This window comes from Amblyraja radiata, chromosome 1 (assembly GCF_010909765.2).
Source record: "Amblyraja radiata isolate CabotCenter1 chromosome 1, sAmbRad1.1.pri, whole genome shotgun sequence".
Lineage (NCBI taxonomy): Eukaryota > Metazoa > Chordata > Chondrichthyes > Rajiformes > Rajidae > Amblyraja > Amblyraja radiata.
Window position 1 is genome coordinate 153,896,146 of NC_045956.1, and position 25,195 is coordinate 153,921,340.

The window sequence follows — 25,195 nt, forward strand, 5'->3', positions numbered from 1 at the left end:
GGATAATTTCATTCCAAAAAGGAAGAAAGATTCCAAGGGGAGTAGGAGGCAACCGTGGCTGACAAGAGGTTAGGGATAGAATAAAACTAAAAGAAAAGATGCATAACACAGCAAAGAGTAGCCGGAAGCCAGAGGATTGGGAAACTTTCATAGGCCAACAGAAGGAAACTAAACGGGCAATACGGGCTTAAAAGATGAAGCACGAAGGGAAGCTGGCCAGGAATATAAAGAAGGACAGTAAAAGCTTCTTTAGATATGTTAAGGAAAAAAGAGTAGCAAAGTCAAATGTGGGTCCCTTGAAGGCAGACGCGGGTGAAATTATTATGGGCAACAAGGAAATGGCAGAAGAGTTGAATAGGTACTTCGAATCTGTCTTCACTAAGGAAGACACAAACAATCTTCCAGATGTACTGGAGGACAGAGGATCTAAGGGGGTAGAGGAACTGAAAGACATTTTCATTAGGCGAGAAATAGTATTGGGTAGGCTAATGGGACTGAAGGATGATAAATCCCCTGGGCCTGATGGTCTGCATCCCAGGGTCCTCAGGGAGGTGGCTCTAGAGATACTGGACGCATTAGTGATCATTTTCCAATGTTCAATAGATTCAGGATCAGTTCCTGTGGATTGGAGGATAGCTAATGTTATCCCAATTTTCAAGAAAGGAGCGAGAGAGAAAACGGGGAAATACAGACCAGTTAGCCTGACCGGTGGTGGGAAAGATGGGGAGAGGGGGGGAGAGAGGGGGGGAAGAGGGGGGGGGAGGGGGAGAGAGAGAGGGGGAGAGAGAGGGGGAGAGAGGAGAGGGGGAGAGACAGAGATGAGGCGGGAGAGAGAGAGGGGGAGATAGAAGGGGGGGAGAGAGAGAGGGAGAGAGAGAGGGGGAGGAAAGGAAGACCGAAGAGATTCTGGAAACCAAGAGAAAAACAGAATATGCGGCCATGTTTGACAGATGAGGTTGAAAAGAGCTGCACTTCCTCCTAAAATGCAAAAAAATTGACCAAACAAGGAAAGCATACTTTGACAAACTCAGTGTTGCAACCCGATTTTAAAGAACTAGATGATATATCAAAACTAAGAATAATCCTTGGCGAAGGAAATACGGCACATCTTGGTTCACAATACGTAACAGCATGCCACAACCTGAGAGACGGTGAATGACCAACATGCACATATGTACGCACACACTAATTGACTAACTAATACTAAGAAATTAATATTGAATTGCTAAACTTGCTATTCTGTTGTACTGCTTACAGTTGCAAGAACATGTAGCAATCAATAAAGGGCTATAGGCCTATTGCGAGTTTATGTACAGGGACATATCTATCCAAGCACTGTATACTTGTATTTATACTTATGCATTTTAAACATGTATGTCATGTTTTATACTTTGGCAATATAACAATGTATTTTTATCATGCCAATAAAGTTTTAAAATTGAAAAAAAAGAGAGAGAGAGAGAGAGAGAGAGATAGAGAGAGAGAGAGAGAGAGAGAGAGAGAGAGAGAGAGAGAGAGAGAGAGAGAGAGAGAGAGAGAGAGAGAGAATAAAAAAACATAACTATTGACGCAATAATTTGTTTTTCATCACTAACTCACAGGTCGGTGAGAACGATATAATCTATCCTACTGCATTCACACTATTTGAGTATAAACATTTATAACATGGTAGAAATAGAAAGTAATGCAACCTCATTTCAAACAATGGAATTATTAAATTGACAAATTCTTAATCCTCACTATTGCTTAATTTTCATGATTTGCTATTGGATTTTGCAATTGAACTGTCATCAAACTGATTTTTAAGTGAATAGTTGATAATTTCAGTCAAACAGATGGACATAAATAACATTGCTGTTTTCAAGCTGCACACATTCAAGGCAAACATGCCTGAGGAATGTTTTTATTTTATGTTAGTGAATAAAATGAACAACTGGAAACATTGATTTTAAGAAACAAAAAAAGTGACTCAAATATGTCCAACAACAGTTATCCCCCAAAAATATTATTTTCAATGATAATTATTCATGGCTATAATAGATAAATTAAATTAGCAATATGGAAAAATAGTCTTTGAGTGATTTTGGACCACATTTTGCACAAAGGGGAAGTAAAACTGGATTCACTTCATTCAAATTATATTGAATGATATTCAACACAGTGATCTGAATTGCATCATTTTGCCAAGTGTTTATGAATAGGTTTGCAGCCTTCTGTCAATCACTGAGGCTCCTCAATGAAGCCCAACTTTATCAATAAGAAAATATACTTCCGACTCTCCTGATTCTGCAAATGAAAACCAATCATTCCATGAATGGTAAACCTGTTGACAGAAAATGCTGGAGTAACTCAGTGTGATAGGTAGCATCTCTGGAGAGAAAGAATGGGTGAAGTTTCGAGTCGAGACCCTTCTTCAGAAATATTTCTTCAGAAATGTTTCCTGTGCTGGGCAAGATTTGTTCATATATGCACAACATAAAGTCAGATGTTTGAAACTTTAAATTAAAGAGTTCGTTTTAGCTTTACAATGTTTTTTTTTTACAGACACTCAAATCTGTACATGTGAGGGCTGAATTTAAAATATTTATCAAATCTAATTTCAGTGCAAAATTATTTCTGCAAACTATCTAGAAAATTGAACATACAGCACCACTGCAGCCTGTCGACCCGTAATGTCTGTGCTGTACATGATGCTAAGCTTAACTAATCACATCTACCCACATGTGATCCATATCACTCCATTCCTTGCATAATCACGTGTCTATCTAAAAGCCTCTTAAACGCCAATACTGTATTTGCTTCTACCATCACACTGGCAGTGTATTCCAGGCTCTACCATTGTGTGGAAAACATTTGCCACACACATCTCCTTTAAAGTTACTCATTTTGGCCTTGAAGCTATGCCCTCTGGTCTTTGACATTTCCACCCTGGAAAAAAAGATTCTGACTGTCTACCTTATCTATGCCTCTATCTCCATGTTCTGGTGCTCCAGATAAAACAATCCAAGTTTGTCCAACCTCGCCTTACAACTAATGTCCTCTTTTCCAGGTGGCATTCTGGTAAACCTCTTCTGCGCCATCTCCAAAGTCTCCATATCCTTCCCATAATGGGATGACCAGAACTGTACATGATTATCTAAATGCAGCCTAACCAAAGTTTTATAAAGCTACAATATGATTTCCTGACGATCTATACTTGACTTAATCTTTACATACAGTAGCTAATGTTTTCTCTCAAAAAAGTTATTTCAAATAAAATGAATGAAAATAAATAGACATCATGAAACACTTCCATCTTGGTCCCAGTGTTCTTACCTGCCAATGCTTGGCTAGTGCGTAAAGCAAAATATTAATAGGAAATAGTGGAAAATATTCAGTAGGTCAGATGACTCGCATGAAGCAAATAAGGAAGAACATTTCATCATCAGTTCGAATGAAAGATCACCAACATTAAATTCTTATCTCCCCACAGATGCTGCCCAGCCCTATAGATGCTACTATTTCCAGTATTCTCTATTTACATTTCAGATTTCCAATATCCGGTAAAACTAGATTAATGTTTCTTTTAGACCAAACCAAGACCTATCGCAATTACAGGGAACATCATTCTTGCAAATGAGAGCTTTTGTTTCCTATCAACATTGCCAGCTATCTGTGGCCTCCTTGAGAGAGATTGCTTACAGATGCAATAGCATCAATTTAGATGGGAGGTTTGGATCCATATATGCTACATACTGGTTTAAGTCAATAAACAGTGGAGACTTCTGTTCCAGTAGTCTGGGCAGGATAGAAATCTAGACCCCAGAGATGACAAGACAGACAAGACATAGCACAACCCTGCTGCAAATATCATTGATTTCTTTCATAAGGCAATTTATATTGAAGTTGACAGTATACCATATTTACTTATTTTACGATCTGGCCAGTACTATAAATTATCACAAACCAGGCCTCTCTCAAACAGTAAAACTTAATGCATTAGTTATGTCATTCTTACACCTTTCTATATCCTACAAATATTGCAAATAACTGCCACGAGAGCAGGAGGAGGCCACTCGTTCCAGGTGCAATAAGGTCATGACCGATCTATTCAAATACATTTATCTGCCTTTCTTCCACATTTCAAGTTTAACAAAACCCTTGAATCTTCAAAGACTTAGCAACGCAGATCTCATGGAGAAGTTAAGTTCAGATTTCTAATGCAGTGCCGAGAAATTTGAGGAAAACGTCATAATTTCACCTGAAAAGGCCACCACTAATTTTAAGTCCCAGGATACCACTGCATAAATTCCTGAGTGTCGCAGGCCCAACTGTCTTCAGCTGTTTCATCAATGATCTTTCTTCCATCATCAAGCCAGAAGCGGTGTCATTTGCTGATGACTGCACAATGCTCAGTTGCATTTGCAACTCCTCAAGAAACAAAACTATCTATTCACATCTACATTCAGCAAGATCAATTCAACATTTGGGCAAGTAGATTTGTGCCATACAAGTTTCAGACAGTGGCCATCTCAAATCATCCTGACCTTAAAATACATTGTTGCTCTTGATTTGTCACTGGATTTAAAACTGGAACTCGGGCACTCCATGGTCATCACAGCTTTACCATACAGACAGCAGAGGAACTGGAAGGCACCTCACCACCAGTTTTAAGGACAACTAAAAATGGGAAATAAAAGCTGAGTGGAAATTTCAATAACTAAATTTATGTAGCTGCTGTTGTATGACTTTCAATCCAGGTGAATGAAAACCCTGCAGGTGCGTGGTTTGAACAAATTCAATTGAGAAGGATGTGTAATATAGGTCCCAATGACTTTTCAAAAGAAAATTTATGATTTATAATGCTATTCTTTAAAATCTTGTGCACTAGAAAAATATGCAGTCACCAAAACAATAAAACGCTGGACAACACTGTTGAAGCAAATAATTATGCTCAGTTCAGTCTTGCAGCTGGGTTTTCAACAGCACTTTGTAGGGATTCCCAAACACAATCATGCTGAGTTACAGTTGTTCAGCCTTTAACTTCATCAAGACAATTTATCTTCCTCCCCACTTTGAGTTACATAGAAGAAGATTACTATTTTGTGTAGGAAAGAACTGCAGATGCTGGGTTAAATCAAAGGTAGACACAAAATGCTGGAGTAACTCAGCGGGTCAGGCAGCATCTCTGGAGAGAAGGAATGGGTGATGTTTCGGGTCGAGACCCTTCTTCAGACTGAAGAAGATAACTTTTTTATCAGGCTTAACAGAGTTTACACTGCAATTTTAATGATAGGTTTCATTTAAAATAGAAAGCAAAGATGCACAGTGTAAATGCAAGTTAATCTGACTTCAAAATCAAGTGGAGTTTTGCTAAAAATCACTTCAACATCAGACATCTGTAGTTCCTTCTTAAACATCTCAACATCAGACAAGACATTTTCTCCTGGGTCAACCTAACAATACCTCTCACTGGCATTAAGCTGCTAAAAGTAATCCATCTAATACTGGACAAAAATACAGAAATGTGAGAATCTACTTTGATAGGATTCCCATTTTCAATTTATTGTTGCTGTGTGATAAAATATTTATCTATTATTAATTACTTGCACTTTTAACCACAGATTTAATATCAAGGGTAATCACTTGCTTTTATTTCCACAGCAACCAGTATATGGTAATTTTGCTAAAATATCCATGTTAGCAACAGCTGCAATCAAAGGAGAAGTAAATTAAGATTGAATAAAAACAACTATAAAAGATTGCTAAATCACGTTTCATGTTCTTGAAGCTTGCTGAGTGGTTTATACATGTTTAAAAGGACTCTTTCAATCACCATTTAAGCAAACTACTTGCTATCTGTTGACGATAAAAATATGAATTTGACAGGCTTGCTGCTCTGCAAGGTGAAAAAGAAATGCAGGAATAAAATCTAATTTCCACAAGCAAGCACATCCCATCTCCAGCTCAAACTGTGCTTAGCGTACTGTGCTGCCTTGCATTAGACTTTCTAATAAACATTGAAAGATTACACTCTCAATGTAACTATATTAGAAGGGGTCACAACAGGTCAGGATCATTCACGTAGTCTATCTACACTGAGTGATGCAATCACTCTGCAATTCAAAGCTCACATCCTCTCAGGTTGCTGACTGGATAACGATTACCAGTGAATGACATTTGCACTCGGCTTCTGCAATAGCAGGGTTTTAGTGTCACACTGGGATATGACAAACCCACAGTGTTAATATCCTGACAAAATGTCAGCTTGTACTATCTCGAGACATAAACCAGTGCACGAATTTCCCAAGTGATAAGAAAGAATATCCCCAAACAAATTGCCCTTTTCGCAAAATAATTGCATCACTGAATAAGTTTTATATTAATGATTTTAGATCTAATATTTAAAAATAATAATTGGTTGATTATATTAGGTTAACATGATTTACAGTAAAAAGTAGTGTGGAATTTCCATGGTCATGTAATATGCCATCTTTTTGAAATTATTGATGCTTCAGAAGCCTTTGTCTTTAGATTTGTAAAGATTACGCTGATTTTGAAGATGTGACGTACGGATATAGCATTATAGAGATATTTTCTGACATTAATGATTTTTTAAAAAGTCATTCCTAAAGGAACTTCAATAACACCATCACGTTTTAAACACCTGTTCAAAATTGTTACATTAATATGGATATTCTTATCCCCAAATTGTTTTATTTTAAACACTGCTGACGGCAAGGGAGATTATCTTAACTAGGTAAATTAACATCATTATTTACTGTCATTAACCCAATATGATCTTGTAATTACAATTTGGGGTATTAATGCAATTCTTTTAGAGCTAAAAGATAGCGATGGTACTATAGCAGTTTTCTCCAGTGATAAGCTGAAAAAGCTTATACAACCTTCAATACCACCAAGCCATCAATAAAAAGATAAATTAAATGAGAAGACAAATTAAACCTAATAGCAAAACCTAACAAAGGTGGTTGTAAGAGAGTTAGATTACATTAATTTAGTTTAAAGGATTGTTATTATGATAATAAGAATTAAGATATGGCAGTACAAATTTATTCCCAGTTGTATACAGTAAATATAATATGAATTTGGATGCTGAAATTCAGTGTCATGTTAAATGCAGCAGGCAATATCATCACATGTTTTCTGTTGATCAATTTCTTTCCCATGGTACTAAATAATTCACAAGGATGAATGATAGAAAACAAATAGGGTGAATAACACTTTTGTCATGAGAATGGTGAAATACTGACCTTTTATTTTTTCTCTTATGTAAAAAGAAATGTAATGATGCCGAGTTTACCAGGCTTAGCAAAAAAAAAAAGGGAGATCGCCGAGGGAGAAAATATGAGAGTTGGAAGTAAATATATGGTTCAAAGTCACAATTCGATAACAACAATGTGAAGGAAGTTGGATTGCATCCTTGTCATGGGCGTTGAGCTTGTGTGTCTCAGTGACCCCTCGAGCTTTGCCAGCGGGAGATTCGTCCCCTGTTAGGGACTCCCCTGCTGGATAGGTTGAAGGGTAGTAGCGAGACGAAGAGCGATCCACTGGTCCTCCAGGTTGGAGATTGAGCACAGGGCTAACAACCTTGTCTCATAAAACAAATATGTTACGGAAACAGCAACTGAAGGAATCAACACCACTGGGCGTGATGGACTTCCAGGGCTATCGACAGATGCTCGGATGAACCAGACAGCATCCCAAGAATAGCCCTGCACTGGACACCGGAAGGGAAAAGAAAAGAGGGAGACCCAAAACCACCTGGCGTCGAACTGTAGAGGAGGAAATGAAAACAATGGATCTGACCCTGGGTAGTGTCCAGAAGCTAGCCCAGAACACACAGGAGTGGAGGACCTTCGTTGCTGCCCTACATGCCAGGAGGCAAAATAGGCAGTAAGTAAGTAAGTAAGTAAGTAAGTAAGTAAGTAAGTAAGTAAGTAAGTAAGTAAGTAAGTAAGTAAGTAAGTAAGTAAGTAAGTAAGTAAGTAAGTAAGTAAGTAAGTAAGTAAGTAAGTAAGTAAGTAAGTAAGTAAGTAAGTAAGTAAGAAAGAAGGAGGTAAAAAGTAAAAATCAAAAGTTCAAAGAAAGGCTAATATCTAGGGACATGATCACAGAAAACTTAGCAACAACAGTTTGCAGTAGGTAAAAAGGTGCTTCACAGAGGCATTCAGTTATCCTTATTTTCGATTATAGATTAATTTCATTTATATTTCAACATTTTTCTGTAAACTGCTTGTTCTTGTTGCATTGCATTACTGTCTGAAATAGAATATGGATGTCCTTGTATGGTATCGCTATCCTCCTTTATAACTTCTAATGAGTCCCTCAACACTGATGGGAAACAACAGCTGATTGCTGAAAGGGAAGTTACTTTTAACAAGCATGGAACAAGACCACTGTAATCAAGCCACCGCTTTCCAAATTAATTCAGCCTTGTGTTCTTTAAATGTGCTACTTACTTGGAAAGATGTTTTTCAGCATCAGCACATAGCTCAAGAAGTCCCATCAGCACAGCCGACACATCCATATAGGGCTCCCACACTGTAAAGCCACGGCCAATCAAATCAATGGCAGTTCTGCGGATAGTGCTATGTGCTGGAAGCTTGATGCTGGGTGGCTGTAGCAACAGGAATGTCAAAGCTTTACCTAGTGGGAAAAACAGGAGAGGTCAGTAGAGAAAAGTAAAATGGCTAAAATTTCAATGGATTCGGTTGTGTTTCACTTATTTTACTGCGCTAAATCCTAGATTAAAGTTTAATTGATAAATTGATAACTAAGAAAGTCAGAGAATACGGTTATTCCACTTCAAGGTGGTTAATGACTCAGCTGCACAGCGGTATAGGGGCCCAGGAAAGCATATATTGTGATATGTCCACCATTAACACCAAACTATCGTAAATGTGTACAAAAGCTACATGGATTTCAAAAATTAATCTTATAAAAGGGCAAAAATCATGGTCTTGTGCTTTTGTAGTTTTTTTTTTTAAATCACACGTCAATGGATGTTATTTCTGTCTATCACCTGTGGAAATGCAACATTTACAGCGCCCTCCATAATGTTTGGGACAAAGACCCATCATTTATTTATCTGCCTCTACTCTACAATGTGAGATTTGCAATAGAAAAAAAATCACATGTGGTTAAAGTGCATATTGTCAGATTTTATTAAAGGATATTTTTTTACATTTTGGTTTCACCATGTAGAAATTACAGCAGTGTTTATACATAGTTCTCCCATTTCAGGGCACCATAATGTTTGGGACACAGGGCTTCACCGGTGTTTGTAATTGCTCAGGTGTGTTTAATTGTCTCCTTAATGCAGATATAAGAGAGCACCTAGTCTTTCCTTCGGTCTTTCCATCACCTTTGGAAACTTTGATTGTTGTTTTCAACATCAACATGATGCCTAAAGTTGTGCCAATGAAAGTCAAAGAACCCATTATGAGACTGAGAAACAAGAATAAAACTATTAGATTTTTTAGATTAGATTAGATTCCTTTATTGTCATTCAGACCTTTTGGTCTGAACGAAATTTCGTTTCCCTGCAGTCATACATATAATAAAAAATGACAAAAACACACAATCAACACATATTTAACATCCACCACAGTGAGTTCACCAAACACCTCCTCACTGTGGTGCAAGGCAAAATCTTAAAGTCTCTGTCTCTTCCCTCTTTGTTCTCCCTCTGCGCCAAGACGATCCAGGCTCCAGATGTTGTGACCCCACCGGGTGATGGTAAATCCCGCGGCTCAACCGTGCTCCGCGAACGGGCTGGTTCAAACTCCACGGGTGGTGTTTGAGACATCAACCAAACCTTACGCTTACCAAAACCAACTATCGTTAAGAAGAAAGAGAGCACTGGTGAGCTTATTAATCAGAAAGGGACTGGCAGGCCAAGAAAGACCTCCACAGCTGATGACAGAAGAATTCTCTGTAATGAAGAAAAATCCACCTGTCCGACAGATCAGTAACACTCTTCAGGTGTGGATTTGTCAAAGACCACTGTCCGCAGAAGTCTTCATGAACAGAAATACAGAGGCTACACTGCAAGATGCAAACCACTGGCTAGCTGCAAAAATAGGATGGCCAGGTTACAGTTTGCCAAGAAGTTCTTAAAAGAACAACCACAGTTGTAGAAAAAGGTCTTGTGGACAGATGAGACAAAGATTAACCTTTGTCAGAGTGATGGCAAGAGCAAAGTATGGAGGAGAGAAGGAACTGCCCAAGATCCAAAGCATACCACCTCATCTGTGAAACACGGTTATGGCCTGGGTATGTATGGCTGCTGAAGGTAATGGCTCACTTATGTTCATTGATGATACAACTGCTGATGGTAGTAGCATAATGACCTCTGAAGTGTATAGACACATCCTATCGGCTCAAGTTCAAACAAATGCCTCAAAACTCATTGGCCGACGGTTCATTCTACAGCAAGACAATGATTCCAAACATACTGCTAAAGCAACAAGGGAGTTTTTCAACGCTACAAAATGGTCAATTCTTGAGTGGCCAAGTCAATCACGCGATCTGAACCCAATTGAGCATGCCTTTTATATGCTGAAGAGAAAACTGAAGGGGGCCAGCCTCCAAATCAAGCATAAGCTAATGATGGCTGCAATACAGGCCTGGCAGAGCATCACCAGAGAAGACACCCAGCAACTGGTGATGAACATGAATCGCAGACTTCAAGCAGTCATTGCATGCAAAGGACATGCAACAAAATACTAAACATGACTACTTTCATTTACATTACATTGCTGTGTCCCAAACATTATGGTGCCCTGAAATGGGGGTCTATGGATAAACACTGCTTTATTTTCTACATGGTGAAACCACAATGTATAAAAATGGCCTTTAATAAAATCTGACAACGTGCACTTTAACCGCATGTGATTTTTTTTCTATCAAAAAACTAAAATTGTGGAGCACAGAGGCAAATTAATAAATGATGGGTCTTTGTCCCAAACATTATGGAGGGCACTGTATTTGTGCTAATGCTCATTGCCTTCAACTTACCAGAGTCTCTTGGTGTCACAATACACCAACTACAAACTTAATGTCAAAAGGATATATTTCAGAATTCAGAATCCTTTAGACAGGTACATGCATAGGAAATATTTGGAGGGATGTGGCCCAAACACAGGCAGGTGGGACTAATGTAGATGGGGCATATTGGTTGTCATGGGCAAGTTGGACTAAAGGGGCCATTTCCATGCTATAAGACTCAATTGCACTCTTTTCCGCCTGGCGGAACTTATCCTCCCCCTCCATAACATCCGTACAGATCTGGAGAGACATTTAAGTTTCACTGGAGACATGCTGAATTTCCTCAGTCTCCTCAGGAAATAAAGGTGTTAGTGTGCCTTCTTGGCCACGGCATCAACATAGTTGGTCCATGACAGATTATTGGCAATATTAAAGCCAGGGAGCTTATGGAAGGACCATTCAGCATTCTGATAACAGAGGGCAAAAAGCTTTTCCTGAGACTGGTGGTAGGTGCTTTTAAGCTTCTGTATCTTCTGCCCAACAGGAATAGTGAGAAGAGGAAATGACCAGGGAAAGAACTTTGATTCTGTCGGCTGCTTTCCCCAAGGAGCAAGAAGCAAAGTTTATTGAGCGGAGCAAGATGCGCCACTCAGCGAAAAAAATGTAGCATCACATGTGTGATTGTTGACGGCATTTTATCAGGATGCCCCCACACTGTCATGGCGTCCACATCTACAGCTCACTGTTCGGTATAGATTGCTCTAATCACCGATGTGGACGACCCAACCTGTCTTTCTTCAGGTTCCCCAACAACAAAGAAAGGTGAGGAAATATTATTGTTTTCTGTCGATATTATTCTGTCCTGAAAATGTTATTTCCTGTTCCCCTATCAACACTCATTGGGAACTAGGTTTGTCGGTACATTAGAAAGTTACTAGATTTTTTTTAATAGATCGACACTTAGCACAATAATAAAGTCATCAATTTTTGTTCTTCTGTACATTTTTGTTTTTGTAAGGCAGGAGTCTCCAAAATATGGTCCGTAGGACACATCAGGCCCATCACGAGATTTTAAGCTCAGATTCGAGTTCGGGAGCGCAGCGGCCCGGGGCCGCTCTTAGTGTAGTTACCGATTAGATCCCTCGAATTGTCAGAGCCGAGACATCACTGGGCTGCCGTGAAGAAGGGTGCAATAGTGGGGTGCGGGGTTCGGTGGCGGTCAGAATGCGACGGCTGTGTGTTATAACGTGCCATTATTCCTCTCTGTCCCCCATCTCTCTCTCCCCCATCTCTCTCTCTGCCCCTTCTCTCTCTGCCCCTTCTCTCTCTGCCCTTTCTCTCTCTCCCTGTCTCTCTCTGTCTCTGCCCTATCTGCCTTTCTCTCTCTTTCCATGTCTGTCTCTGCCCTATCTGCCTTTCTCTCTTTTCCTCCCCTCTCTCTGCCTCAGAGTTGGCAGTCCTGCTAGTGTCTTAGGTCCAAAAGAGAATAGAAATAAAATACTTAAATGATCTATGTAAGAAGATTTAAATAAGCTCTTCTACATTGAAGGTAAATTGACATATTAGAGGCAAAATGCATCTTCAAATATACAGATCTCTCCCCACAGTTGAAAACACACATTCATATAAATATATATGTTACATTTAATTTTGTGCACAGTGTGTGTTCAAGCAATAGAAGGGAAACTGCACAATACAATGCAAGGGAAACTACGTAAAGAGGGGGCTGGGGAGGAAATATCGGAGGGAAATGGGGGAACAGGGGGAAAACATTTACAATAAAATTAACTAAAATATGTGAGGTGATAGATGCTATATCAAACACTGTTCCCTACAACACTGATTACACCAAAGATGATAGAGCGGATTACACAGCGGGAGGCATAACAGAAGTCGCGTTTTGCATTAACAAATGGCGGCCGTGACGTTACGTACTACACCTCAATGAGTTGGTTTACGTCGGAGTGGAGCATCTTGCTCCGCTCTATGATCTTTGGCAAGAAGTGTAGATGGAGTCTGTGTGATGGACTGGGCTACATTCACAACTGTCTGCAATTTGGACAAAGCTTGGTTTACAATTTAGCACTGAGACTAGAAAATAGATTTTGTTTTAGCCTAAATTTTTAAGGAGAAATTTATTGCAAAAAACAAATAAGGACATAAAAATTATCAAGAAACCGCAGCTCCAAGAAATCTGAAATTAAAATTTCAAGAGAATAAGAAAGATGTAGTCAAATCTGGCATGTTATTTTGCATATGCAAATTTATTGCTAAAGCTACAAAATTAAAAATCTAGAATGTAAAATTGGAGAGTAAATTTTTCTTAATCTTGGAAATATTTTAAAGCATTGCTATAAAAAAGATTTTGATTGCTGTTAGTTGTATCATAAATTTAGACACATGGTATTATTGACTAAGTATCAGTCACCCAAAAAGGAAGAAAGAGCATCTTTAGGTCATGAGCTACAGACTCTGTGAACGCAGCTATCCTTCTGCCATACTCAGCAAAGTGTGAGAAGGGGAGCAATCTCAGGAGAACATTGGCAGCTTATGCTGGTATTTATCGGAAACCTTTTGACTATTGCTAATAGATAAGAATAGGGTGAATTATGGCTTTAGCTAACAACATCAATCTGTGCTGGATAATTATCTGGCCACATAATGACAAATATAGAGAGGGCCACAACTAACTATCATTTTGCAAAATGAGGATGGGGGAAAAAGGCAATAGTTTCATTTTATAAAAATGCATGTTACATTGATATTTTGCAATGTATTTTTTGTGGTTATTAGATTGCAAAGCACACATAATAAACAACTGAATGATAGTTTTGAGAGGAAGCAGCCAGATTAAGTAATTTTCTTTCCATGCAAGGAAAGGATATATGTTAAACAGAGATATTCATCTTGAAGCAAATGATTTGCCTCACTAAATAAAAATGAAAAAAGACAACAGGGATGCACAAATAAAAATGAATTGACATTAACAGCTCAGATTTCACCAAGGGGATGATGCACAGAATATCCTGGTTTATTTCATTAGTAAATGTACTAACATTCCAAAGCTTTAAGGAGTAAAATTCATTGCAATTTCATATTTAACATCAAGTAATTTATCTTTTAAATAATTAACTATCGGAAAACATATAATAGTAAACATAGGATTTAACAGCCTAGAAAATGAACTATTTAGCAACACCAGGCAAGATGCATATATTAAAATGTTTTTTTGTGGCATTAAGATAATGTGAAGATTATCCTGTATAACATGCTACTCAAACTTGGGTTTGAAATCAATCAATCAATCAATCAATCAATCAATCAATCAATCAATCAATCAATCAATCAATCAATCAATCAATCAATCAATCAATCAATCAATCAATCAATCAATCAACCTTTATTGTCATCTTGCAAGCAACAGTTGTACAGTGCAAAATGAGAAGACGTTTCCCAGGGAATAGCGGAGCATCGCACATGAAATTTAAAACATTTCACACATAATACTAAAAACAATCCAGTCCCTGATGGAACAGTATAAATAGTTAAAAGCAGGTAAAACACAACGTTAAAATACAATAAACCAATCATAAAATGTCCGGGGCAGCTGATTTGAGTGGCCAGTGCCAGTTATTAAAGTGGCCAGTGCCAGTTATTAAAGTGTCCGTGCCAGCCGCAGAATCAAGTGACTGTGATTATTGCTAATAATGAAAATGTATTTCTTCCCCACAGTTCATCAATTATCTGTGCTGAACTATAAGCAGTATTTTGTCTCCTCCTAAGTCCCGAAAATGTAAAACACAGCATATTATTTGAAATCAGAATAGCAACGTATTTCTGTTAATTTTGTAATAAACTGCATTAAGTGACCAGAAACTAACTGGAGCAAAGGAGTGAATCATCTCACTGGAATAAGACAAATAATTGAAACCCATAAATGTGGTGTACTGCTGATCCATTGGGAGTTTCTCAACAGCAATGCATTTCAAGGAATTGCAATATTAGAAAAAATATTTACTAAAATATGGATATTGCTTATTATGGATGGTGGCTTCTTGAATACAGTTGCAGAGCTGTATGGCACTGAAATATGTCGACCATGTTGGTATATCGGCCTCATCCATTTGTCTGCATTTGGCCCTTCTAAACCTTTCTTTTCCATGTATCTGTCCAAATGGCTTTTAAAACATAATTGTATCCACTTCTATAGCTTCCTCTGGCAATTCATTCCAGATACATATCACCTTATGAGTGAAAATGTTGCCCCTGAGGTGCCTCTTAAATAACTCCTCTCTCACCTTTAGCCTTTGGCCTACAGTTTTAGAGCCCTCCACCCTGTGAAAAAGACAGTGAGTATTCACTTTATCCATGGCCCTCATAATCTTGTATTTTTCAAAAAAGTCACCCTTCAGCCTTCTATGCTCCAGAGATAAACGTCCCAGCCGATCCAACCTCTCCCTATAACTCAAGGCTGCAAGCCCAGATAACATACTTTTGAAACTCCTCTGCACCCTTTCCTACTTAATGATATTCGTGCTATTGCTGTGTTACCAGAACTACACACAGCACTCCAAGTGTGGTCTCACCAACAACTTGTACAGCTGCATCATGATGTGTTAATCTTTGTACTTAATGCTCTTCCCAATGAGGGCAAGTCTATCAAACACCTTCAACCTGACTTGCCACTTGTAGGGAACCATGCACATGACATGTCTCAAGGGCTCTACCCTTTGTTGTGTAATCTTGAGGATAACGTAGAAAATACGCCAAGATATATTTGTTCTGAAAAGCGTGGTAAATCCAAACAAGCTAACTGCTATTCCATCAGTCCACGTTCAATCATCAGCAAAGTGATGGAGCATTCAACACGAGGCACTTAGTGACCAATAATCTGCTCACAAGTGCTCAGTTTGGCTCTGAGACACAGTCAGACAGGGCTAAAGTGTTCAGAGACCCAATTGTCAGCGGGACAGATGGGAGATTCTGTGGCCGCAATAAGGGACTCCAAGATGGTATGTTGCTTCCCTGGTGTCAGGGTCAGTAATGCAAATTCTGAATAATTTCTTGAACTTGAAAATTCATATAGCTTTTAGGACCTATCAGGTGACAGCAGATAATTGGTTGTATAGTATGGTTAAAACACTTTATTCAAAATTGAAGAAACAGCAATGAATAATATTAGGATGCATCAATGTGTCTGCCTTAAACTATAGTAATTAGTCATCTGCAAAACAAGTTGAACTCTTTTCAGAATTTTGATTTGGTTTTAAACATTTGGAAGAAAATATTTGTCATTGTTGAAAATAAGTACGAAAATGAAAGTTTAACTTTCTTTTTAAGATAGAAAGAAACGTGGCATCTAAGTGCATTTGAATCATAAGTATTTTGACATAGCTCCTGCCTCCATTCTACATTAGAAATCCAGGCCTGGAAAGAGGTTGAGTAAGTTTCCAAAATCAACGTTATTATCATCAACAAGGTTTGGAATTATGCAAAAATCTCTTCATTTGTTATTGGTAGATTAATTATTTTATGAGTTGCTGCACAGTAGAAATATACTCAAACGGGGACCGGTTAATAAATGGTTTATGAGGGTCCCAAATAACCTATGTCATATCAGACACAAACTATGCTGTGAAACCACAGAAACTGCCCATTACCAGTAGACTGCAATTCTGAAGAATACACAGGTAAGCGTGAGACAAGAATGATGTAAACAGAGGATTTTGTGCAACAGAGACTTCTTTACCCAACATTTGCAGAAGTAAAGATAACCTTCTATCTCCATGACTAAACATTTGGACAGCTTTATCACAGCAACCAGTGTTATCCTGGTTGCTGTGGATGCAATTTAAAGAATTCCACAAAAGCTGAGAATTGGACCAAAATCACTGGTAACCATGAAACAGAGTTTCGAACAAAAAGGCGACAGCACTGGAACAGGTCCTTCAGCCCTAAATGTCAATGCCGAACATGATGCCAAGCTAAACTAATCTCATTGCCTGCCCATAATCAACACCCCTCCATTCTCTGCATATCCATGTAGTATCTAAAAGCCTCTTAAACACCATTGATCCTTTAGGGAGTGGGACTAAATTACCAATGTGTCAAACATCATCCCTTAACATCCCTAAAGCACACGGTATTGGGGGTTCAGTATTGATGTGGATAGAGAACTGGCTGGCAGACAGGAAGCAAAGAGTAGGAGTAAACGGGTCCTTTTCACAATGGCAGGCAGTGACTAGTGGGGTACCACAAGGCTCAGTTCTGGGACCCCAGCTATTTACGATATATATTAATGATTTGGACGAGGGAATTGAATGCAACATCTCCAAGTTTGCGGATGACACGAAGCTGGGGGCAGTGTTAGCTGTGAGGAGGATGCTAGGAGGCTGCAAGGTGACTTGGATAGGCTGGGTGAGTGGGCAAATGCATGGCAGATGCAGTATAATGTGGATAAATGTGAGGTTATCCACTTTGGTGGCAAAAACAGGAAAGTAGATTATTATCTGAATGGTGGCCGATTAGGAAAGGGGGAGATGCAACGAGACCTGGGTGTCATGGTACACCAGTCATTAAAAGTAGGCATGCAGGTCCAGCAGGCAGTGAAGAAGGCGAATGGTATGTTAGCATTCATAGCAAAAGGATTTGAGTATAGGAGCAGGGAGGTTCTACCGCTGTTGTACAGGGTCTTGGTGAGACCACACCTGGAGTATTGCGTACAGTTTTGGTCTCCTAATCTGAGGAAAGACATTCTTGCCATAGAGGGAGTACAGAGAAGGTTCACCAGACTGATTCCTGGGATGTCAGGAATTTCATATGAAGAAAGACTGGATAGACTCGGTTTGTACTCGCTAGAATTTAGAAGATTGAGGGGGGATCTTATAGAAACTTACAAAATTCTTAAGGGGTTGGACAGGCTAGATGCAGGAAGATTGTTCCCGATGTCGGGGAAGTCCAGAACAAGGGGTCACAGTTTAAGGATAAGGGGGAAATCTTTTAGGACCGAGATGAGGAAAACTTTTTTCACACAGAGAGTGGTGAATCTCTGGAATTCTCTCCCGCAGAAGGTAGTTGAGGCCAGTTCATTGGCTATATTTAAGAGGGAGTTAGATGTGGCCCTTGTGGCTAAAGGGATCAGGGGGTATGGAGAGAAGGCAGGTACAGGATACTGAGTTGGATGATCAGCCATGATCATATTGAATGGCGGTGCAGGCTCGAAGGGCCGAATGGCCTACTCCTGCACCTATTTTCTATGTTTCTATGTTAACGGCTGCTGCCATGCATAACTCCATTCCCCAACAACATTCCCCAACAACAAAGTGCTTTGAGAGGTTGATCATGGCGCAAATCAACTCCTACCTCGACAAAAAGCTGGACCCACTGCAGTTCGCTTACCGCCACAACAGATCAACGGCGGATGCGATCTTGCTGGCCCTCCACTCCGCTCTGGACCACTTGGACAACAAAAACTCATATGTCAGGCTGTTATTCATTGATTACAACTCGGCATTTAATACAATCATCCCCTCCAAGCTGGTTACCAAACTCGCAGAACTGGGTCTCTGCGCATTCCTCTGCAATTGAATCCTCGACTTCCTCATTCTCAGACCACAGTCTGTTCGTATTGGTGGAAATGTGTCAGACTCGATAACAATCAGCACGGGAGCACCTCAAGGCTGCGTGCACAGCCCCCTGCTGTACTCACTCTATACTCATGACTGCTTAGCCGGTCATAGTGCGAACTCCATCATCAAGTTCGCTGATGACACCACTGTTGTGGGACGCATCACTGATGGGGATGAGTCGAGTATAGAAGAGAGATCGAGCAACAGGCTATATGGTGCCAGCACAATAACCTGGCCCTCAACACCAGCAAAACCAAGGAACTGATTGTGGACTTTAGAAGGAGTAGGATGGGGACCTACAGTCCCATTTATATCAACGGATCGATGGTTGAAAGGGTCAAGAGCTTCAAATTCCTGGGCGTGCACATCCCTAAAGATCTTTCCTGGGCGAGAACACTGATGCAATTATTAAGAAAGAACATCAGCGCCCCTACTTCCTGAGAAGATTATGGAGAGTCAGTTTGTCAAGGAGGACTCTCTCCAACTTCTACAGGTGCACAGTAGAGAGCATGCTGACCGGTTGCATCGTGGCTTGGTTCGGCAATTTGAGCGCCCTGGAGATGAAAAGACTACAAAAAGTAGTAAACACTGCCCAGTCCATCATCAGCTGTGACCTACCTTCCATCGAGAGGATCTATCGCAGTCGCTACCTCAAAAAGGCTGGCAGTATCATCAAGGACCCACACCATCCTGGCCACACACTCATCTCCCTGCTACCTTCAGGTAGAAGGTACAGGAGCCTGACGACTGCAACGACCAGGTTCGGGAATAGCTACTTCCCCACAGCCATCAGGCTATTAAACCTGGCTCGGACAAAACTCTGAACATTAATAGCCCATTATCTGTTATTTGCACTTGATCAGTTAATTTATTTATGTGTGTATATATTTATATTATGGTATATGGACACACTGATCTGTTTTGGAGTCAATGCCTACTATGTTCTGTTAAAGGGGAGGTCCTTTAAGACTGAGGTAAGAAAAAAAGTTTTAACCCAGAGAGTTGTGAATTTATGGAATTCCCTGCCACAGTGGGCAGTGGAGGCCAAGTCACTGGATGGATTTAAGAGAGAGTTAGATAGAGCTCTAGGGGCTAGTGGAGTCAAGGGATAAGGGGAGAAGGCAGGCACGGGTTATTGATAGGGGACGATCAGCCATGATCACAATGAATGGCGGTGCTGGCAGGGCCGAATGGCCTCCTCCTGCACCTATTTTCTATGTTTCTATGAGAGGGATAAAGTTTAAAGTTTATTTTTAATGGTTGACGTTACAGGACGAGACCCTTCTTCAGCCCAAAATGTCACCCATTCCGTCTCTCCAGAGATGCCAACTGTCCCGCTGAGTTACTCCAGCATTTTGTGTCTTTCTTCAGTGTAAACCAGCATCTGCAGTTCCTTCCTACACAAGTTTGTTTTTACACAGATTGTGGTAGGCGCATGGAAAACGCTGCCATGAGAGGTGGCAGAAGCAAGTACAATAGCAATGTTTTAGAGACAGTTAGATGGCGTCAAGAAGAGACAGGGAATAGAGGGATATAGAGTGCAAGCACATGGGATTAGTTTAGATTGGCATTATGGCTGGAGTAGACATGATGGGCCGATGGGTCTGCTCCTGCACTATATTCTCCTGTGTTCTTTCAAAGGCATTGGAAATTGGGAATGGAATCTTGAAGAGAAGCGGATGAGATGACACCAGGAGTGGGAATGTTCATGTGTTGCAGAGCACACCAGCATCTGGAGAGGAGAAATCTGCTGGAAAAATCTAGGTGGAAAGTTCTAGTGGGATTAACATAGAATCAATGTAACTGGATGCTTGATAATTGAAGACAAAAGAAACTGCACATGCTGGAATCTTAAGCAAAAAGCAAAAGATTGGAGAATCTCAGCTGGCCAGGCAGCATCTGTGGAGGGAATAATCAGATGGGGAAGGGGGAAGAAAGCTGAATAAGAAAGATGGGGATGGGAGAAAGCCTGGGAAGTGTTAGAAGCACGATGACTAGAATGGAGGGAGATGGTGGAAGATGTGCAGGGATTCGGGAAGAGAGGGGAAGGTAATACTTGAAATTGAAACATTCAATGCTCACATCTTTGGGAGGCAAGTTACCCAAAAGGAAGATAAGGTGCTATTCTTACTGTTTGCATGAGGCCTCACTTTGGCAATGGAGGAGTCCAAGGACAGAAAGGTCGGTATAGGAATGGGAACAGGAATAGTTGGTTACATCCATGTGCTGGGATCCAAAATATTAATATCCATGAATTTGAAGCTGCTAACTCATTGACCCACTAATGAACTTTGACAAATGGTCTCCCAACTTTCTTTTTCTGGTAAAGAAGGGTCTCGACCCGAAACGTCACCCATTCCTTTTCTCCTGAGATGCCGTCTGACCTGCTGAGTTACTCCAGCATCTTTTACGCATGCTACGTATGCTACAGCAGCATACTACTGCCTACCTTCAATTAGTTCCTTGGTCTTGTTGATGTTAAGTGAGAGGTTCTTGTTGCAGCACTACTCATCCAGGTGTTTTATCACTCTCCTGTGCGTTGACTCATCACCATCTGTAATTCAGCCAACCACAGTGGCGTAGTTGATGAATCTATAGATGGCAATGGAACAGTGCATTGCGCTACAGCCATAGGTGTAAAGAGACTAGATGGGAGGAGATGTTGTTACAGACCCGTACTGACTGAGGTCTACCAATGAGGAAGTTGCAAAGGACGGTACAGAGGGCCCCGTTCTCGGAAATTGGTGATGGGTTTGGAGGGAATTATAATGTTGAACACTGAGCTGTAGTTAATGAACAGCTGCTTGATGCATGTGTTCCTGTGTCCAGACTATCATGTTTTCAAGTCACATTGCTGATTTCTCTCACACCCAGCTTATTCAAATTATATTCTCAAATAACCTCCAATACCTAAATGATTTCATATTGAATGAAATGTAAAGGCACCATTTAAACATTATTGTGCCGCAGGGGGATTGTCAGGTTATCTTTGTTACAGCAATATAGATTTGGATAAGAATTGTTTTTTATAGACATACTAAATAAAACAAATAATTGTGCACTTCTACAATTTTGCTTTTAATGTTTGGCATTTAAAATTTACAACAAAACAATAGTTAATAAATGACAATGGTTGTTTTTTTTATTTATAGTTATAAATAATAAATGTTCAGAAATGTTTGAAGTTCAATGGAGCAGAATCTTAAATCTTTATAATTTGAGAAATATGTTACTTTCAAAAGCATTATAACCTTAATTTTTCTCCATTTTGTGCATGAAGGGGTCAGAAGAAACAATTCTCATTCTGCTGCCCATTTCTGAGAACAGACATCTTTGTTTAAGCTTTGACTTGACTTAAATGAATGAATTAATATTGACAAAACATCAACTAAGCTAATGATTGTTAGTTAAGGCAATAAACATGTCACATTACAGTCAGCACAGTAAAGAGGTAATTAGCTCTGGAAAAGCAGTGCTGATTGGGACTGTTGAGATTCTTTGCTCTTAACCTTTGAGCCCATTATCTGGAACGGGACATGCAGCAGCTATGTTAATCTGAATTCACAGTTGGCAGCTTGGTTGTTGGAGATGGTGTGCGTTCATCAGTATTCAGTTAGTATTAGTTTAGATCACAAGTGGGATATTTAACCTAATGCATTAATTAAAGATTGACACACACACAAACACAGATTTTTATCACAATCAAGAAGCAAGTTACCAATTTAAGATTTGTTACAGCCCAAACCATGAACATCCAAATTTCTTGCATGACAGAATTGATACAATAGCAAAATCAGGTTTAAATAAAAATTATTCATATATTTTTAGAATATAGGATTCAATAGGATCCAATGGAAATTAGCTGTATTAAATTGTAAAATGTTTGCAATTGTAAAATTATTCTTGTACCTACATGGGCTTGGTATACATTTGCAAAATGCCAAGTGACCTTCACTGAGTGTAAACATAGTAGCTGATCATTGTGATGATGACTCTGCTTGTTATAGTGCAATAGTGAGATTCTTGTGAATTTTAGTTTTAGTTTGACTGCAGGTATTATATAAATCAACTGGTGTCACTGAATCACAATTAAAAATCACATTTTGAGAGAAATTAATCTCCCAGCATCTTTGGATACTCTTTGTTGAATATACTCAGGAAACAAACATAAATATTTTGGGATGTAACAAAAATAAGGTAAAAGGGGATAGTGCATGAAGATAGAGTTGTGATAGGCAATCAGATATAATATTTAATGACGGAGCATATTGAAAGGATACGGTCATCCATTTCCGCAGCTCCACTTTAACATTTTTACATAATCTCAACATTTATTATTGCAGATAACCTGGCATTATTGAATTTCTTATGTCAAACATTACAATAACTATTCTAACCCATTTGCTCTTTGTTCTTAGTATTGTCTCTGTTTTATCTCTATCTCTGTTATCCTGTTAACCTGTTATTTTTCTTCTATTTTCTCCAAGGTAAACATTATTTTGATGTGCTTTCCTGCTGGGTGTCTTTCATATTCTTATTCTCTGCAGCAAACCAAGTCTATTTATTCTTTTACCCATTAGATTAGCTTCTCACAGCAAGATGGAAAAATGGATCACTCACATGGAGCACACTTGTCAATTGTCCTTGCTGTGACAGACACTTAAGTGATAAAAACAGCCTTAGAAATAATGAACACCTATGGCATAAACCAACATTAATGATTGTACAAAAACTCCAGAAGATGCAACAGGGGCATTCTAATACTTCACTTTTTGTGTGTTTAGCTAATGATACATTATAACTATATGCTAAAATATTATGACTATGATTGTTTATGATAGGTAGCTAATCATCTTTTATTAATTTCCTGATTTACAACGGAGGCATTTTATTTTCCCTTTCTCTTCCCATCCAATGGCCTACAAATTAAAAAAAAAATCTCTGCTTAATTGATTTTGATGATGAATGTATTCAGTAAGAATGCGTAGTTAATGCACACTTATTACTCAACAGGGCTCTCAATTTTATTCAGCAGATACTGGGAAGTGTGCAAATAGGACCGAGTTATAAAAAAATAAAAATGTGTTCAATACATAAATTTTGACTGATTACAAAATTACCTGGCAAGGCCCAGCTAAACATTTTCCCACCAGAAATGCCATAATAATGCTCCTTTGTAATGCAAGTAAAACACCTTTAACTTATCTGGCACTAAATGTTATTCCTTTTATCATATATCTGTACACTGTGAATGACTCAATTGTAATCATATTAACCATATAACCATATAACAATTACAGCACGGAAACAGGCATCTCGGCCCTTCTAGTCTGTGCCGAACACTTCCTCTCACCTAGTACCATCTACCTGCACTCAGACCATAACCCTCCATTCCTTTCCCGTCTATATACCTATCCAATTTATTTTTAAATGATAAAATAGAACCTGCCTCCACCACTTCCACTGGAAGCTCATTCCACACAGCTACCACTCTCTGAGTAAAGAAGATCCCCCTCATGTTACCCCTAAACCTTTGTCCCTTAATTCTCAAATCATGTCCTCTTGTTTGAATCTTCCCTACTCTCAATGGAAAAAGCTTATCCACGTCAACTCTGTCCATCCCTCTCATCATTTTAAAGACCTCTATCAAGTCCCCCCTTAACCTTCTGCGCTCCAAAGAATAAAGACCTAACTTGTTCAACCTTTCTCTGTAACTTAGGTGCTGAAACCCAGGCAACATTCTAGTAAATCTCCTCTGTACTCTCTCTATTTTGTTGACATCTTTCCTATAATTTGGCGACCAAAATTGTACACCATACTCCAGAATTGGCCTCACCAATGCCTTGTACAATTTTAACATTACATCCCAACTTCTATACTCAATGCTCTATACTCAATAAAGACCAGCACACCAAAAGCTTTCTTTACCACCCTATCTACATGAGATTCCACCTTCATGGAACTATGCATAGTTATTCCTAGATCCATCTGTTCAACTGCATTCCTCAATTCGCTACCATGTCCTATTTTGATTTATCCTGCCAAGATGTAGCACCTCACACTTATCAGCATTAAACTCCATCTGCCATCTTTCAGCCCACTCTTCCAAATGGCCTAAATCTCTCTGTAGACTTTGAAAATCTACTTCATTATCCACAACACCACCTGTCTTAGTATCATCTGCATAATTACTGATCCAATTTACCACACCATCATCCAGATCATTGATGTATATGACAAACAACAGTGTACCCAACACAGATCCCCAAGGCACCCCACTAGTCACCGGCCTCCAACCTGACAAACAGTTATCCACCATTACTCTCTGGTATCTCCCATTCAGCCACTGTTGAATCCATCTTGCTACTCCGCTATTAATACCAAACAATTGAACCTTCTTAACCAACCTTCCATGTGGAACCTTGTCAAAGGCCTTACTGAAGTCCATATAGACAACATCCACCGCTTTACCCTCATCAATTTCCCCAGTAACCTCTTCAAAAAATTCAAGAAGATTAGTCAAACATGACCTTCCAGGCACAAATCAATGTTGACTGTTCCTAATCAGACCCTGT

The 25,195-nt window shown here is 39.3% G+C and overlaps 1 protein-coding gene across 4 annotated transcripts in view; it reads right to left on the minus strand.

Moving 5' to 3' along the window:
- wdr7 (WD repeat domain 7) overlaps positions 1–25,195 on the minus strand; it is a 561,078-nt gene that overhangs the window by 178,738 nt on the left and 357,145 nt on the right. For all 4 annotated transcript variants that reach the window (XM_033033128.1, XM_033033119.1, XM_033033110.1 and 1 more), the window contains one exon: positions 8,463–8,649. In XM_033033128.1, the coding sequence (XP_032889019.1) occupies positions 8,463–8,649 (187 nt within the window). The remainder of the gene's footprint in view (positions 1–8,462; positions 8,650–25,195) is intronic.